This window comes from Cynocephalus volans, chromosome 1, assembly GCF_027409185.1.
Source record: "Cynocephalus volans isolate mCynVol1 chromosome 1, mCynVol1.pri, whole genome shotgun sequence".
Classification (NCBI taxonomy): Eukaryota; Metazoa; Chordata; class Mammalia; order Dermoptera; family Cynocephalidae; genus Cynocephalus; species Cynocephalus volans.
The window spans coordinates 122922914-122941002 of NC_084460.1; the positions used below are offsets into that span (position 1 = coordinate 122922914).

At 41.4% G+C, this 18089-nt stretch overlaps 1 protein-coding gene across 1 annotated transcript in view; it reads right to left on the bottom strand.

Annotated features, from left to right (window-relative positions):
- Positions 1-3942: 3942 nt before the first annotated feature.
- The window catches only part of PARP15 (poly(ADP-ribose) polymerase family member 15), a 42921-nt gene continuing 28774 nt past the window's right edge, over positions 3943-18089 (bottom strand). The window contains exons 7-12 of the mRNA XM_063109316.1: positions 16404-16466; positions 14625-14792; positions 11033-11239; positions 7343-7476; positions 4540-4714; positions 3943-4232 (exon numbers count right to left, since the gene is read on the bottom strand). Of these exons, the coding sequence (XP_062965386.1) occupies positions 3943-4232; positions 4540-4714; positions 7343-7476; positions 11033-11239; positions 14625-14792; positions 16404-16466 (1037 nt within the window). The remainder of the gene's footprint in view (positions 4233-4539; positions 4715-7342; positions 7477-11032; positions 11240-14624; positions 14793-16403; positions 16467-18089) is intronic.

Genomic DNA, 18089 nt, shown 5'->3' on the forward strand with positions numbered 1-18089 from the left:
GCTTGAGATTGGGTAACAGCAGAAAGAGTAAAAATTCTGCAATGACATATCTGCAATGATTGCGTGCATTTTTCACAAGAGGATTAATAAATGGTAAAAATTCTTTAAAAAAAACAATAGAATATTACAGAAATGATTATTATTCTATGATGTTTACCACTATGTTGAATTTTTTTATTTTGCATCTTTTATGTTATGAATCTTAGATTTCTGCTCTTCCCTGAGTTATGCTTGTAGTCCTTACAAATTATATTTGTAGTTTCAGATTCTAAGATTCCTATTTTTTTCTTTCTAGTTTCTTGCTTTTCTTTTCTTTCCTCTACTTACACTGAAATTTTGCTTTTGTTGTTGACCCCACACTTGTTAATTTTATGTTGTTTTTATGTTAGTATTTCCCTTATCTCAAGTACTTTGGCATTTTAACAGAGGCAATATGAAAAAAAAAAATTTGCACTTTAAATTACAAAGGCTTATAGTGAAGCATTTTCATTGGTTTTTTCTTTTTTGGCAAAAAGTTTGTTCTTGCATTATACAAACTGACTAAATTGAACGAGAAGTAGGTGTTGTGACGTGACAGGGTACCAGGTTTGGGTGTGAAAAGACGGGAATACACTGAGCACATGAAAGAAAAGGCTCAGTTTGAGGAAGTGGAGTTGGATTTTTTTGGAAGCCAAAATTATTTATTTGATGGGTCTTAGTTATAGAAATATAATTTTAGATAAGAGACTTCAGGAAACTAAATTACTATGTTGAAAACACCCTATTCAACAAAATAAAGAAAAAACAATATATATATTCTGGTGATCACAAAAGTAACATAAAAAAAGAGGGAGATGGGGCAAAGGTCCTTTAAGATTAAGTTATTCATACTCTGTGAATTTAGTTACAAGACTCTCTTCCTGTGTTTGCTAATGGTTGTGTTAAACATCAAGGCTTGTGTATGAAATAATTTAATCAAGTAAGCTTGTAAAGCATGTTTAATATAAATAACTGTATTTGTTCTAATAAAGTATTTATCAGTAATTGAATTTGAACATATAAGCTATAAATGACCTCACCAGCCTTGTGATAATTAATCCACCACGATGTAAATGAACTCACAAACCTTGTGTTCAATTCACATATCACCATATATACCACATGGAATTTGACCATTTCCTCTAATTAACCTAAGCTGAGTTTGTCCTTGTTCTTCCACAAGTGAGGGAAAGAGTTGAAAGGAAGAAAAAAGAACAAGAAACAGAAAAATGGTAAGAGAAATAACAAAAGAAGATAAGCAAAGAATGAAAAGCAAAGGCTTCTGTGAAAGCAGGCCACTAGTCTGGAATTGCAGCTCATGGTGTCTGGTCTCAGACCAATCAGTTCATTTGCCTGAAATCTGGAGATCCAAAGAGACCCACTTCTTCAGTCATTAGCAAAGTTTGAGAAAGACTTCCAATTTTGATTAAGTTGAAATCAGGGGTTCTTAGAAGTAGAGACTGTTCTAGACATGTAGCTAGAGAACACCAAGCCAACTGGGAAGGAGATGGACTTAAAAGATGGAAAGACACAATTTAGCTTCAGACTGATGGGAGACAGAATTTATAGTAACTATAATTACTGATTGGTTTATATTTTCTTCATGAAGAAAGTATCACAATTTTAATAACATGGGTATACTGTAGTCAAGACTTCTGCGTCTCACTACTGAAGTAGAAGCGGCAAAATAAATTGGGGAGTGCTTAAGTAACGACATCAGAGGAGTCAGCAAGTCAGCAGTGGGTACTGAAAGCCTATGCCACCTACGAAAGAGGAATCCTTCCAAGTTGTAACCTGGATCTCTGGAATTCTGCACTGGAGGTGGGAGCCAAGGCCCCGGCAGGACTGCATTACTCAACCTTGCGTTGTTCTCTAGGACTATATTTCCCTCAGCAGTTTAGGGACTGGTGCCTTGTTGAAGGTAGATTATGGTCTTTGCATCTCATATTCCAGTCTCATATATTTATCTAGAAATACAGGCAACTTATTTTGACATGACATGTAGGTAGAAACATACAATGAAATATTATTCAACTATTAAAAATTATGTGTAAGATATTTAATGACACGAGGAAAATGATATACTGCAAAGTGAAAAATCTGTTTATTAAACAATCAGTAAAGATGATCACATTTTTAAAACTTATAAAACTAAAATCATAAAAATAGGGGAAGATATATAACAGAATAACTCAGCCATTAAAATTGTTTACAGAAGAAAAATAACAGCATAAGGAAACAACTTTTAATGTTAACTGAAAATTATTGTAATTGTATAATTGATAATTACACTAATTGTATGATTAGTGATTGAATAAAGTGTGACTTTGTTAAATTTGGATGGAGAAGAAACTAAAAGGAAGTATATGAAACATTGGCAGTGGTTTTCTCTGTTAGAATTATGAGTTTAGTGAGTTATTTTCTTTATGTTCTTCTGTACTTTTTGAATGTGCACACACTTTATGATAATATAAACTCTTCTTCAATGTTTGTAACTCTTCAAAAGTGGATGAATGAGCTACTAAATATTTTAAGAACTTACATAACTCTAATACAGTAGAGGGAAGGGATGAATTGAAGAGCTGCCATTGTAAGAGGAATAAGACTTGTTTTGTGTCTTCCAGAAGTCTGAACAGTGATCAGCAGGTAACAGACACAGAGAAACAGGTTTCAATTCAGTGTAAATAAGAGTTTTCCAATAACTGATGCTATCCCATAATGGAATAGGTTCCCTCAAGCTGTTAAGTGCTGGGTGGTCAAGCAGAAGCTAGAGGGCTTTTTGCACTGGGAGCAGGGGAAGGTGGTGGAGAAAGATGAGGCGACAGTGGGACAGATAACCTCTAGCATCCTCTTCACTGCTAACATTCCATCTATCATTCATTCGCTCATTCATACAGCCTCCAAAATGGCCCCAATGAGCCTTGCCTACGGGTATCCATGCCCTGTGTGATTCCCCCTCACACTGAATGAACTGATCCATGTAACCCACAGAATACTGTGGAAATGAGGGAGTATGACTTCAGAGGCTCAGTCATGAAAGACATCATGGCTTCTGCCTTGCTTTCTCCTGAACTGCTCTTCTGGAGTAAGCCAGCTGCCATGTTATGAGGACACTCCAGCAGCCTGTGGAGAGGCCTATGTGGAGAAGAACTGAGGCCTCCTGCTGACAACCAGTAAAAACTTGCCAGCTAAGAAAGTGATTCACCTTACATCCTCCAGCCCTAGACAGGCCTTCAGATGACTGCATCTCCTGCCGACATGTTGTTTATAATTTCATGAGAGACCCGAGCAGGATGACCCAGTTAAGCCATACCTGAATTCCTGGTCCACAAAGACTGTGTAAGATTAAGCCATTATATGCTGGGGTAATTTTTTAATGTAGGACTAGATAACAATACAGAACATTTTTACCTGATTTGTAACACAACAGATTTGAGGTAATATTCTGTGATTCGGTCATTCCGGCTTAGCTCTTGGCAAGTAAGTGTTTCTTAAGGAAGCAAAATCCCCAGCTGTTGCAGTTGCAAAACAGTAGCGTCTCCACTTGATAGCATAGTTTAACCCACCACAGTTTGATGTGTTAACATGGTCCAGTAAGAACAATGTCATCTTGGTTGTAACGTGATGCACCTTATTTTTTTCTGATAGAAAAGAATGTGCTTTTATCCTACTATAGATGTGGCATCTGTAGACAGATGTAGCTATAACTGTGGTATTTACATTTCTCAGCTTCCACCCATCAATTTGCTCAGAATAGAGGTATGCTACAAATTGCAGCAGTAGAGCATTTCTAGAAGGTGACTGTCAGCATTTGAGCACCAAAAAGGGAAACTTTTATCTGCATAACAAGACAAAGGCAAAGATAAAAACTATAAATTGTTCTTATAAACAGATGACTAAATCATCTCTGATATTAAAAAAAAGTCAATATCTGAAAGTTATGATATATTCTGGGTAAGCCTGATTATCAAAGAATACCACAAATAGCCTTGGATATTGTGTATTGTCTGTGACAGAGTCAAACAGATCTGTGGGGTTCTGAGGATTCTTTGGTGGAGGGGTAACTAACTCTGCATGTCCTTGTGCGTAGACTCCAGTAAGTACTCGCGCAACATACATATGCTTTCTCCCACTGCCATCTGGTTTGGAGTATGCATCGCTAGCAGAATAACTGGGATCAACAGCAAAATACGTTCCTTTTCCAAAAGATACGGCTGTAAAGTGAAACACAAAAGCCTTAAGTATATAAAAGCACACAGTATGTAGAACCATGCCTACTCTGACAAATCTTTTATAAAAATGCAGTTCCTGCCCACCAAAGCCACTTTTCATCATTTCTAAAATTCACTTCATTTTCCCTCAGAAGGCTGTCAGTCTCCTTTAGGGTGAAACACAGTGAGCCCTATCCTGACGATGACACTGTGGCTGCCATCTATGGTTCTGCACTGCCTGGGTGTGAACGGTCAGCACTAGAACTGCCGTTCACCTCACTGTGATCAGCCAGATTACCGGCTTCCTTACCGTTCTTCCCAGCATAACTGCGGTTAAAGCCATGCTGATTGACGTGTGGCACTGAGTCTGCATCTGTCCCGTGGAAGAGGAGTCTCTCATTATTTGTATGGCCATTCTTGATGTCCATGTGTTTTTTCTTTATCTGGTAGCTCTGCCAGAGAAATACGTTCTGTATCCTTTCAATCTGCAAATGACAAAAGGCAGAATATTCTGGAAATGACCTTAGAGCTCAGTATATCTTACCTGTTGTGGATTTTTAAATAAATATTATGAAGGGCTGGCCCGTGGCTCACTCGAGAGAGTGTGGTGCTGATGACACCAAGGCCACGGGTTCGGATCCCATATAGGGATGGCCGGTGCTGACAACACCAAGTCAAGGGTTAGGATACCCTTACCAGTCATCTTTTAAAAGAATAAAAAATAAAAATAAATAAATAATGTGAAGAGGAGGAGAAGGTGGGGAGAGGAGAAGGAAAAGGAGAAGAAAATACACGTGAACAGCAAATTCAGAGATTGGGTAGCTTTCTGCCTTTAGGAAAAGCCTAAAAGTGTCTATAAGTATCTATACTTCGTAATAATGTTTGTCAGTATCCATTTTATATACAGAACTTACAGTTTATATCAAGATGTTCACTTGTATATATTCCCTGGAATTCCTGGCAATTCACCGACAGGCACACTCCTCCTCAGAGATTGGCATCATCCCATAGCGATTTCCGTAGCTCCTTCCCATCTCCAAACCCATTCCATGTGGCTTCTCCCAGTAACCACGCTTTCTGCATTGCTCCAATTTGGGTCACAAATCACCTCATAAGGGCCTGATCTGATGACGATTTCTTTCTAGACCTCTCAATAGCATTTCAAATTGTGAATCATCCTCCCCTTGAAACTCCGTCCTTCTTTAACTTCTTTTCAAGATATGACTCTCTACTGGTTCTCCTTCCTTCTAGGGAATGAAGTTAACACGCACTCAGTAATCATCTATTGAACGTCCACTGTGAATCAAGTGCTGTGTCGGGTCTCTGCCCTCATGAAACTTTCTGTCTAACGCGGGAGAGAGATAAGGAGCCACGTGACGACCCCTCAGAGTGGTGACAACGGGTTAGGAGAACACACGCGGAGCTGCGGAAGCGTAAGAAAGGGCTCCAGGTAATCTGTGTCTGGGCAGGGAGGAGGAAATGTGACGGAATGCTGTCCTAGAGACACAGGAAGAAGGGAGGTTCAAGAGGAATGCAGTGGGTACCTGGCGCAGGTGTGGAGGAGAAGCCACGTGATGAAAGCGGGAGGGAAGATGGTTTGCTGAGAGTGATGGCGTGCCAAGGAACGTGAGGAAGGTTTGGCATGGGGAATGAGTGAGGGAGGCGGCCGGAGGAAGCGGTGAAGGGTTCCAGGCAGCCTGGAGGGTCCAGCTGCAGCCGAGGAGCACGCATCAGAGAGGGTTTCATCCAGGAGCAGCAGGACAGGAAGTAACTTATGGGGTTAATCCAAAGTTGGGGGTTTTTCAAAATGGGTGGGATAGAAGGCGAAGAGCCAAGGAAGTTGCAGATATGGGGCAGACACCATTACAGCCAGGTTCTTGCTGTCCTCGTTCTCTCCACAGCTTCTCACACCAAGAAGCATCTCCCCCTCTCTTTCTGCAGGATGTCTCTCTCCTCTGGTTCTCACTGTGCTAGGTACTAGGAATGCAGAGATTCAGAAGATACGACTCCTGCCTTAAGAAGCTGTCTGTGGGGGAGTTGGGCATGTGAAAGGTTATCAAAGTACAACTCTGTATGTGCTATACTGTAAGCACACAGACCTACAGAAGATGCCACACCCTGCTCTGATGTACACGCTATGATAATGACCTTCTGATAAACTCCTATACTTGACTAATAATTTTATGCAGCACAGTGGCCATCGTGCAAATCTCCTGAACATGCATTCCACCATCCCCATTGTGCAGCAACTTCTGGTTTCAATGGAACTGCTTACAGTTATAGGGTGAAGCTTAATTGGGTTAAATCGATCAGGATCTCAATATGAGACCACAAAATGAGGGATCTGACTATCCAGGCCCAAGCTAATCAGCGCATGGCATTCCTTAGACACAGAGATAGTTGAAGTGTTCTATTCAACACAAAGCTCAGGACTCTTAGTAGCTGTAGGCCAGAACGGTTTCTCTCCTGGGGAATGTGAATGAAGAAGCAGGGACCCCCTGATTGCCGCCAGTGGCCATTCCACACCACGAGGGGAGTCCAGGCCTCAAGATGAACCTGACATTATGGACAGCAAAGCCAGAGAAACTGGATCATGACATCATCAAACCACTGGATCAAACTGCTCCCAGGCCCATCCTACTTCTGGACTTCCCATTAATTTCCAATACATTTAATCTTGTTTAACCAGTCTGAGTGAGTATGTTTGTGAATTGTAACTTAAAATGTCCTAACATATCCATGTGACTTTTGGGACTCTCCTTCCTTACTGCTAATGAAGGAACCATGGGATCTGAAGTCTATGGAGCTTAAGTCTAATTCCAGTTAACATAAACATAGTAAGTGACAAAGAAAGGGAGAGTGTTATAAAAAAAAACGATGGCTTTCATGTTTTTCTTTTTTCTTTTTAAAAGATGACCGGTAAGGGGATCTTAACCCTTGACTTGGTGTTGTCAGCACCACGCTCTCCCTAGTGAGCAAACCAGCCATCCCTATATAGCGATCTGAACCCATGGCCTTGGTGTTATCAGCACCACACTCTCCCAAGTGAGCCACGGGCCGGCCCATGTTTTTCCTCAACATTTTAAAACAGTAAAATTTTAACACAGTATTACCTTCTCTATTGTGTAGAAAGAACAAGTCTGATTGAACTTGTCCTTTACAGTGTCATATTCTGATTGTCCAGGTTGTAGTTGGACCACGCAAGACAGCTGATGATTCATGTCAGTCCAGTATTCAGGAATATTATCTGGAAAGTGAGAATCTGGTGAAAACACAATATCCATTTTCAGGGACCTCTGAAAATCAGGACAATTTCTATGCTCTTGTTTCTCATTCACCTAGTCCTGGGCTTTGAAATAATAGAAGCTACACGTTTCACAGTTGCTTCTTTTATTATCCTCAACTGAGTAAGATGAAATGAACAGTCTGACCCAATGTGACACATAATATGAGGTACTTCAAAAAGTTTGTGGAAAAATAGAATTAAAAGATACTTCGAATCTTCCCATGAACTTTTCGAAGTACCCTTGGATATTACTGGTCTCGCTAAAATATTTAAATAAACGTAGATTCGCTGTAGCTTGAAATTATAATTTTCCATAAGAAACTGATATGTAAACGTGAATACCGATTTATTGATGTTTGCCTTTCATCGGTTTTATTTAATGTGGTTATTTTTTCTTTAAAACTTGATTAATTACCCTGCTAAAGATATTTAAAGCACATTGTTCTGTACCTCATCGTCTATACTAAGTAGAGAAAGCACCATATAAAGAAAATAGCAGACATGCTAAGAGAATGCTTACACGTAACGTGATCACACCCAGTTTTCCTTTGCTTTCCCATGACTTCCAGGAACCACTAAAACACTGAAGCTAGACATCCACTTGTAAAATAGCATGAGTAGTAGAAATATGGACAGATTGCATTGAGAAGAAAATGCCACGTACCACAGGATTTCTTCCTTACAGACAAAGCCACCATTTTCTAATTTTCAGTGAAAGATCTACCAGGCCTGAGAGAGGGATCCTGAGCACTGTCTTCCCATTTAGCAAGTCTGTCCCTGGTAAGTTCTGGTGACACAGGGAGGCATGTAACCTTCATCAGTAAGCTCTTTTCAAATTCCATTTTAAAAGAGTTTTTCTGGATAAGTCTCCCACCAAAAGGAAGGGTGTGTCGTTTCTGCAAATTATGTTCTTTCCTTCCCCTCATTGTCCTTCTCCTTCAGGATCTTTTCGCCTGATCCTTCCTGGTCCTTAGGGTCCTTTTGGGTTGGCTACTTCCTTTCCTCTGCATATAGCAGCCAAGTCTGGGAAGGAAGGAAGTGAAATTTTTCTTCCGGTCCTCTGTTCTTTTCATGCCATGAGTTGGAGAACAGAAAGCTATCAGGACTTGGAATCACAGACCCAATCGACCTCAACCTGTGACCAGCCACATGACATTGACAAGTCATATCACCTCTGAGTGAGTAGTTTTCATTTTCTCTTCCGTGAAATGGTAATTATAAGATTTCTCTATATACCACCTCATGGAATTGTTACAAGGTTAAAATACAATAAAGGGTCTGAAAGCACTGTAGGGAATGCCAAGTCCTTTATACACACATGGGTATTATTCTTAAAAACCGATTGTTTGATATTTTCTATAGAGGTATTTGTGTTTCAAAAGGGAGTAAAGCATAAAGCCAAAGGTATTTTCTTGAGAGGAAGGAAAGACTTTTAAATCACACCCTAAAGCCACATCAGACTGTGCTACCTGGTCTGCCTGTGTACAAAAGGTGACCCTGGCTAGACAATTTAGAGATGAGAAAACTGAGTCCCGGGGAAGGTGAACACTCACTCATCCAATATCACATGGAAGGTCACATCAAAGTAAGGAACAGAATCTTGACTTGCAGCTCAGAGGTTCGTGGAAGATAACATGATAGCTACCTTTCTTGAGCCATTTTCCCATATATCTCTTTTAAAAGGTAAGTGTCATTTCAATTTCCCATTCCTGGTGCTCAGCATAAATGCTCTCCTTCACCTCTCCTTGTGCACTCTGCCAGGCTCCTCTCCACCTGAGGAGGAGGGATCAAAAACCAAGAACCCTGCTCTGCCCTTAGTCTTCCCTCTCCTCACCCTTTACACTCTCCTTGGATAAGCCAATTCACACATAATGGCTTCAACTCCCACCCACTCACATGACTTCCCAAATCTATATCTCTAGTCTCTGATATACAGTTGGTGCTCAGTAAATGCTCTATGACTCAATAAATAGCTTTAACATAAATTTGAAAAGTAATTGTGTATCATTTGCCCAAATGAAACTCAAAGCTATCCTCTTTAAGTTCTATTTAAAAGAAGTCCATAGGATAAATTCTTACTAAAATTTGTTTAAGTGGGCAAACAAACTTTATCCCTAGATATTATAGTGGGTATGTATTATTTTAACTGCCTGGCATCCTTTACTCCTTCTTTTGGAAAAAGCATTCTGAATTTCCTTTCAGAACGGTTGTCCCCTATTGCTTCATATAGTGGCTTCCTCTAATCCAGGCATGGAGCATGTGACTCTGGCTTGGCAAACTTGTGTAATTCTAGGTCCCTCCTGCCATGATGAGCTAAGCTGGTCCAATCACAAGGAATTTCAGGGCTCATATGAGCACTCTGTTTCCAGGCATTATTTCCTGATGATACTGGATACTCTCTTTTCTGTTCGACCTGACCATGGAAAGATATGGGTCTGAAGCTGCTAGGAACCATCTTCCATCATGTGAACCCTGAGGAAAAAGAAAACACAGCCGAGAAGAGAGTGAGAGATGAACAGTCAGGGTCCAGAGGATATCATATGAGCACCTGGATCGAACTCTATCTGAAGCCAGGAATGCCTGGAGTGTATAGTAAAATGAGTCAATGAATTTCATTTTTCACTTAAGCCAGTTTAAATTAAATTTTCTGTTACTTGCTACTGCGGGAGCCTTAACAGATCCAACTATTATTTTCACTTTTATTCATCTTATGTGTGTGTAGCACTTACATGTACTGTGTTGTATGCACACTGAGGAAAACAGTTGTCAGGAAATAAACATAGAACTGGAAGTCCTACTGACAGCAGCAGACAACAATTTGTCTGTTGACAAATTTAGGGAGTTTAGGGAGTAGCTGATGACATGTATGTCTCATCACTAGCGAAACTCACCGTGCTTCACAGGGCAGTGAAAGCAGGTGAAAACAGTGATTGCAAGTGGAGTTACATTTCTAGATATTTTCTCAGCAGTGCAGAAGCCACAAGATGGGGGAAAGCTAGACCAGAGGAACAGGTCAACACAGATGCTCAAACACAGCGGGACTCTATCTTTCTGCTTGTGACACAGTACAACCAGATGGCCCTGGCCACTCCCTTCCTGCATCCGCTTCTATTCCCAAGCTAAACTGTCCGTAGGTGGGTAATCAATAAACCAGTATTGATCAGCTAGTTCATAGCAACAAGGGGCACCGAGGATTGACACCAATCTATAAGTAAATAATGAGACCACTGGCTAGAATTTTCAAAGCCCACTACCCTCTTTCTGCTTCCTTACTTTTTCTATTCTCTTCCTGTTCATTTGCTATTCCCATATCCCAGGCATGATTTTGCCTCTCAGAAAAATATTCAGTTGACAGGAGGCCGTGTTCCCTAATTCTTGTACTTTCCCCATGTATCATAGGAAGTAGTCTGGAAAGCCTAAAACGGATGGAAAATTATAAACCCAGTGAGCTCACATCTAAACATTTTGTAAATGATATCAGAGACAGCCACGTGATTTTAAAAAATGAACATCTTACATGCAGTCTCGGAGAATGTGGACTGAATGGTAGGTGATACGGAGGTGTCTCTTTTTCTCATGCTGTCATAGAACACATTTAGCAGCTCAGATAGAAAGATGACAACTTTAATGGTTTTTAATGATGGGGTGGAATGTTTCCATGCGAAGTCTACAATAGCATCGATTATGTTATCAGCAACTATGACTGGGTTTTTTCTGGCATTTCCTGAAAAAAAAAATTTTTTTTTAAGTGACAAAAAGAAGTTTCAGCTGGTGTTAATAATGTGATGAGGTATGGCAAATGCAGTTTTTGGTGCTGAGGAACAGGAAAGCCCCTGACAGCCAGGAACTGACCTGGCACCACAGCTAGGTCTTGGTGTTCTCTGGCTGAACACAAACAATTTCATAGGACATCATCAATGTAACCTGTGACCATGATGAATTAAGACAGAAGCAAGACCACTTCATAATCATGTCTAATCACAGACAAAATCATGAATATTGTCCAAGCCACAAACATTCCTCTATTCTGATTAATATGGACAACTACTTTAATTCCTCAAGTTCTTCATATGCAAAATGGGGAAACTAATAGTCAGGGATGGGCCCAGGTTTTGTAGGGCTTGAAATCTATCCATCTCAGAAAAAGAATACAAAATTATACATATAAAATTATGTACAAAATGAGTATTTGGAATCATAAATCACAACAAAGTATATGTTTTAAAATGCTGAAAATTATATTCCCAAGGCAACTTTCCTTAGTTGTTTCCCAAAAATGTTTGCAGCTACTCCAACATCACCCTGTGTAAGGGGAAGTCTGAGAAGTCTGAGAAGTCAAAATGGGAACACGAAGTGGTCTTCACCCCTGGTGGATAACGTATCTTACTTCTGAAGTTTTACCAAATCATATAACCGTGAGAGGATGTTATTCAGCCTCCTCTCGGGGCCTTTGAAGAAGCCTATGCAAGTGAAGCCCAGTCACTCAAGCCTCATTATCTTCACAATAAACTTGCCTTTGCTAGTAGTGTCTGTGTCATAGTTACAGTGACCAACCCTCTGAGCTTGCCTGGGACAGAGAGGTGCCCAAGACACAGGACTTTCAACGTGAAAACGAAGCAAGTCCCGGGAAAATTTGACTGAGTTGATCATCCTACATGAGGTTGCCGTGAGGAATAAATGGGATTTTCCTCACGAAGCACTTAGAACACATAATAAGCACTCAATAAATCTTAGCAATTATTAACATTACTACTACAGCTAATGTAACTGTTCCAGCAACTTCATGGGAGTTTTGTGATGCTCAAAATAGATACTATATGGGAAATACTTTGAGAATATAAATTGCCACACAAATGTCATCCATTGAAATCAATGGGGAAGAGAATGTACATAAGCAGCTCTGTAGGCCTCATCAAAATCACCTGTTGAATCATTCATTCAACAACATTTAATGGGCAATGATTCTGCACTCAACATGGAGCAGAGAAGAGATGCAGGAGATCTGATCCTTCTCTTTTGAGCATCTCACAGTGCATTCATAATGGATGAGGCAAGACACGAGTATTTCATGGCCTCCTACTTCCTCCTCTGGGACTTTGGACTTACACTCCTTCTCCAATGCCTGTGAGAATCTGATGGTTCTTTTGCCGATGTTTCCACCCTTTTTCACCCACTGTCTACCTGTAGGCACTTTTCACTGTTCTGGCCTTAGTGCTCTTCTCTCCCTTCCTGTATGGTCCCCTGATGAGCTCATTCCACCACCCACTTGCAACCCTTCCCACTATGTGGCTGATTATCACACCTACATCTGTGGCTTCACTTTGTGTGTCCCTCTTGGTTACCAGCCTTGCATCTGTTACTAAATCATAAGCTCTTTGAGGGGCCAGGGCTTACTCCACTGTATTTTCCCAGTGCCAAGTAGCAGAGTGCTTGCTCTGGGTGATGGGAACAAATCAACTAGGGTCTGTGAGGACTGTAATTTGGCAGATGGTGGTGGTAGGAGAGAATCCTGATGGGAAGAATAACATGAACAAAAGCAGCAAGAAGTGTGACAAAAAGTTTATAGGTGATTCTGTGGTTAGAATGTCCCCTCCAAATCTCATGTCCCCATTGTAAAAGTATTAAGAGGGTGGGAAATCCTACTGTGGTATTTGAAAGGTGGAGCCTTTAAGAGGGTGATTGAATCATGAGGGTTATGCCCTCATGAATGGATTAATCCATTCATGGATTAATGATTTAATGAATGAAAGGGTTATCATAGGAGCAGACTGGTGGCTTTGTAAGGAGGAGAGGACGAAGCTCAATAGGACTCTTTCCCTCCTCGCCGTGTGATACTGTAAATTGCCTCGGGACTCTAGAAAGTCCCTACCAAGAAGGCCCTCATCAGATGTGCCCCTTGGGCCTTGGACTTCTCAGACTCCAAAACCGTAAGCAATAAATTCTGTTTCTTTATAAATTACCCAGTTTCAGGTATTGTGTTATAAGTAACAGAAAATAGACTAATGCATATGGTAATGAGGGCAATAGGGAAGCCAGGAAGGCTGTGCTGCAAATGTTGAATGGGTGGCCTGGGCCTCATGCAAGAAGAGCCTGGGATATCTGGCAGAAGCATTCAGTTTTAATCTGGGGAGTAAAAGAAAGTCTGCAAGTCGAGCTAAGATCATAACAGTGGCTCTAAGTTCAGGACTTTAATTGCTAAAAGAACCTCTTAGATTAATAGTAACCTGTGGCTGCAGGCTACTGCCCAGCCCCTGACTTCCTAAATGAGAAGCCCTCACTTCCATGACAGTGACAGGTCACATGGGTATGAATGAAACAGGGAGCGGGTCAGAGCTTCATCTTCAACTAAGAAGAGCAAATTATTGTATGATATGATAGAGATAGGAGGAAAGTGTTCCTAGAAACTGCAAGCAGGATAAACCCGAGTTTGTTGCTGAAGGGTGATGACTGCATCTTACTCAAGATTTTATCCCTAGTGCCTCATGCAGGGCCTGGGTAACAGCATTTCTGTTTTATAAATGCATGAATGAAGGGCTGTCTGGGTGACACTGCAGTAAACCAGATGGCGGAGATATAAAGGGTTTGGAAACCGTAGGGGTCTGGGGACACAAAGATGCAGGGGTGGCAGGCCACGGCAGCTGGGTGCATCATGGCACTACAGAAGGAGGAAACCAGAAAACTGGAGAACTCAAGAGGGGTGTCTGTTTGCAAGGCAGGATGATGACTTTGCATTTTGATGTAATGAGGTTTCTGGTAACAAAGAACTCTCCTAGAGCAGATCCTGGGGAGGGTGAGAAATGCTGATTTGGGAGTCAGTGTAGAAATGGTAATGGGTACAATGAGAGCAGATGAATCCCCACTAAAGGAAAAAAAAAAAAAAATGAAGAGTGAGAAAGTGATGAAGTTAAGGACCAAACATGGAAAGTTACTTAGGGAACATAAAATAAAGAAAGACGAAAGAGGCTTGGGCCCCCCAGATGGTTGCTCTCTCTGATTTACATCACGGGTGCTGCCTCTAGATGGACTTAGCACTGATTACATTCAGAGTGAGAGTGAGTCTAAATGAATCTGGAGCACTCAGAGTTTCATAGTGATGAGAGGCTGCAAACCTGTTCCAATGGCTGGAAGGGAAACAGATGAGTACTTCCTCTGTTCACACTCTTCTAGAACACTGGAGACTGTTTCCCTGACATCGTTTCCCCCAAGAACATGAATTATTATTTTGCACATTAAGTATCCACCTTGTGTAATTATAAAATCTCTGTGAGGCTGTGCAGCTGAAAAAGGAAGAAAGACAAACACATAGCACATTAGACATGGGAAGCAACACTTGGATTACCGAGAAATGAAAATCGCTGACACCAGAGAGAGCCGTGAAGTCCAGCCTCCCCTGCTCCTCCTGGTTTCATTCACTGGGACTGTGACAGGCTCATTTTCTCCACAATCAGAATTCTTTAACTCAACAAATACATTGTTGAATATTTTGGGTGCTATTCAAAAGCACTCTATCTGCATTATTCCACCCAATCCTCAAAATAAGCCTATGAGGTAGGTACTGTTTTCTCCATTTCACAGATTAAACAGAGCCACAGAGAGGAAAGGTCAGTAGCCCAAGATTGGCCAGGACTTGAACCCAAGCAGCCAGTCTCCAGAGAGCTTAACCCCCACTCCACTGTCCCAAGAGGGCAATTTATATGCCCATTCAGCTAGATCAATTCTTCAAGGAGATAAAAGCAATGTTCTCTGTGGTGTGGAGGAATGAGAGGATGAAAACTTCTCCCTCCCTCAGGACCCTGAGAGGTCTTGAGCACATGGAAATTACCAGGGTCATTTTGAGGCACTGCCCTTTCGGTTCAGACTGCTCTGAGTAAGGCTGAGTCCAGCAAAGTGGAGGAGGAGGAGGAGAGTGGCTCCCTGCCCACCCCTCCCTGCCCTCCTTGGGAGCACCCAGGGCCCAGGCACTCCCTGGGGACCTTGGTGTTCCACCCAATCTCCCCTCCAGGCAGCCTCTTAAGGCTTTTCCAGTTTGCCCAGCCTGAGCTTCATTCTCTGCTTCTGCCTTCCAAGGTACAGCTAGCTCTTCCAGAGCACAAATCCCTGCTAATGTTCTCATGTTGGTGGGCAAGTATTACATTCCTCTGTCCTCCCTCTGGAAATTTATTCACTCCACAGAAAATGTCTTAATCAGAGGACAGCTCTTAAGGTGGGAGTTTCAGGCACTGTGCCAAGCCAGTGGTGGGAATATTATCAAATGTGATGCACTATGACTTTTTCAAGGCAGACTCATAGCTGATTGTCTACCCTTCTCTCTGTGGGATGAGTTCTAGTTTTGAAGGACAGATAGTTTATAATCACTTCTTAGGTTCCCCACTCAGGCTCCACATTCATTCATAAAATGAATAGAAGTCAGCTATATGAAGATATGCTATAAGAAGTGGAACAAGATTGGGGAAAGTGAAAGATACTTGTACAGCACTTGACAAAACTTTTCATATTCACTGTTCCTTCTGATCCTCCCAACCACCGGTGGGATGGCCATTACCATTCTCCTTATCAGCAGAAACATCTTACATCCGTAAGAGATGTAAGGCTCTTAGAAGACAGATGACTTGCCTGGGATTGTTCAGTAAATGCTGGAGCCTGGATTATTAGGACCCAGGCCTGGGTTCTTTTTACTACTTAGGAAGGAAGGGACAGATGAGCTGGTGAGTAAAGGACCTCTCCCCAACAGCCACCAAATCCCACCACCTGTGCCTGCTCTCCTAGTGAACCAACCGTCTTCCAAAGTGCTCGTACTTACCCCACCCCAAGTCCTCCCACAGGCCTTCTCACAGTATTCTCAGCCCTCTAATTTTCAACAGTTTGTAAACTAAGTAATGTGACCATACCTAGTACGGCACATTCATTTTCCACAGCTGGTCCAGCACCTTCTAAAATTGCTTTTGACACACCTAAATAAGACATGTTAATGGCAAAAAAGCATCAGTTAAAATTCGATAAGCCATTGTAGCTTTTACATATTAGACTTTTGTTCAACTCACCCATTCGTACAAAATCCATTGGCCCCCCTTCCCTTGCAAACTGCTTTTTCCATAGCAACCTTCATCCAGTGGCTGATGGATAAACAAGCTGATCTGCAGCACGATGGTGCTGCCAATAGCTGAAAGTCCAGTGCCTGCAGCTTTATCTTCTCTATTTGTATAGGGATACTTTTGCAGTTATTTGAAATATTTTGCATTCTACACTTATTATTTGATAAAAATGAATGAAAAAATATGAAAATAAAAGTTCTAATACTAATGAGAGACATGGATCGCAAAACCATAATAAAATCAAGCATTTTCCTTAAGTTCTTTGATTCCCCCCTACAATTAGAGAGCTAGCTGGCTTCAGTCCAACGGCTTTTCCAATCAATGTTGTAGTTGCACCACTTTGGTCACATCTATTGACAGCTGGGTTGAATGGCTATTAAAAACATGGACTTTGCATTTGGACAGACTGGGTTGGAAATGACTCCACGATTTAGTACTTAATATGTTACACAGAGGCTAACACAGTATTTCCCTCACAGGGTTATCTGAACATTAAAAGAGATAATGGATGAAAAATGCTTAGCATAGAACCTGGCACACAGAAATATATTGAATTTAGATTAGTTATTTTATCAATATGAGGAGACATATAACTATATCTATGTATCTTTGATTATGTGTGTGTGTTGTGAATCATCTCTTTTTACAAAATTCCTTTTTTCAGTTTGTTGTTCTGGTCTCTGCCTTTGTTGTGGTGGAAACTTTTCACAGATGTCAAGTGACCTTCGCTAGTCCATTCATACTTAAGAGTGAGCTTAGAAGTTCTATGTGAGGAGGATTGTGAGTGAGGGGCTTCAGCATAAGGGGAGCAGGCAGTATCTGCTACTGCTGTTCCGGGAGCCATGCCAGGACAGGGGCTGGACACTCACTGTTCCATTGAGACACTATTTTCCATCTAGCTCCTCATCTCACCTGTGCCTGGTGCCCTAAGTCCAGAATCTCTCTGTTTCATTTCTCTACATAAGAAACCTCCCATCTCTGGACAGGGAAGAGCAAGGAAAGTTACTTCTGCATAGGATGGGGGATAGAATCAAGAGGTCTAATTGCTGCTGATACAGAATTTCATCCAATCTGTATTCATCTCTATACTTGTCCCTGCCTTCCCAGGTACCTGCCGCCTCCAATTCCCGTGTCTCTAGGGGCTGCTGTTCTCTACCACAGATACTAAGTTTTCTTTATTCCATGTCAGCTACCACCACTAGCCAGCTGTCCCCCATCTTCTAAAAATATGTTATCTCGGGCCGAGCCTGTGGCGCACTCGGTAGAGTGCGGCGCTGGGAGTGCCGCGACACTCCCGCCGCGGGTTCGGATCCTATATAGGAATGACGGGTGCACTCACTGGCTGAGTGCCTGTCACGAAAAACCAACAACAACAACAACAAAAATAATAAAAAAATAAATAAAAATATGTTATCTCTTGTTCATTGTTTTCCCTCCAACTTTCTTTTTACTATACTATTGCTTTCATGGAATTTCAAAAGG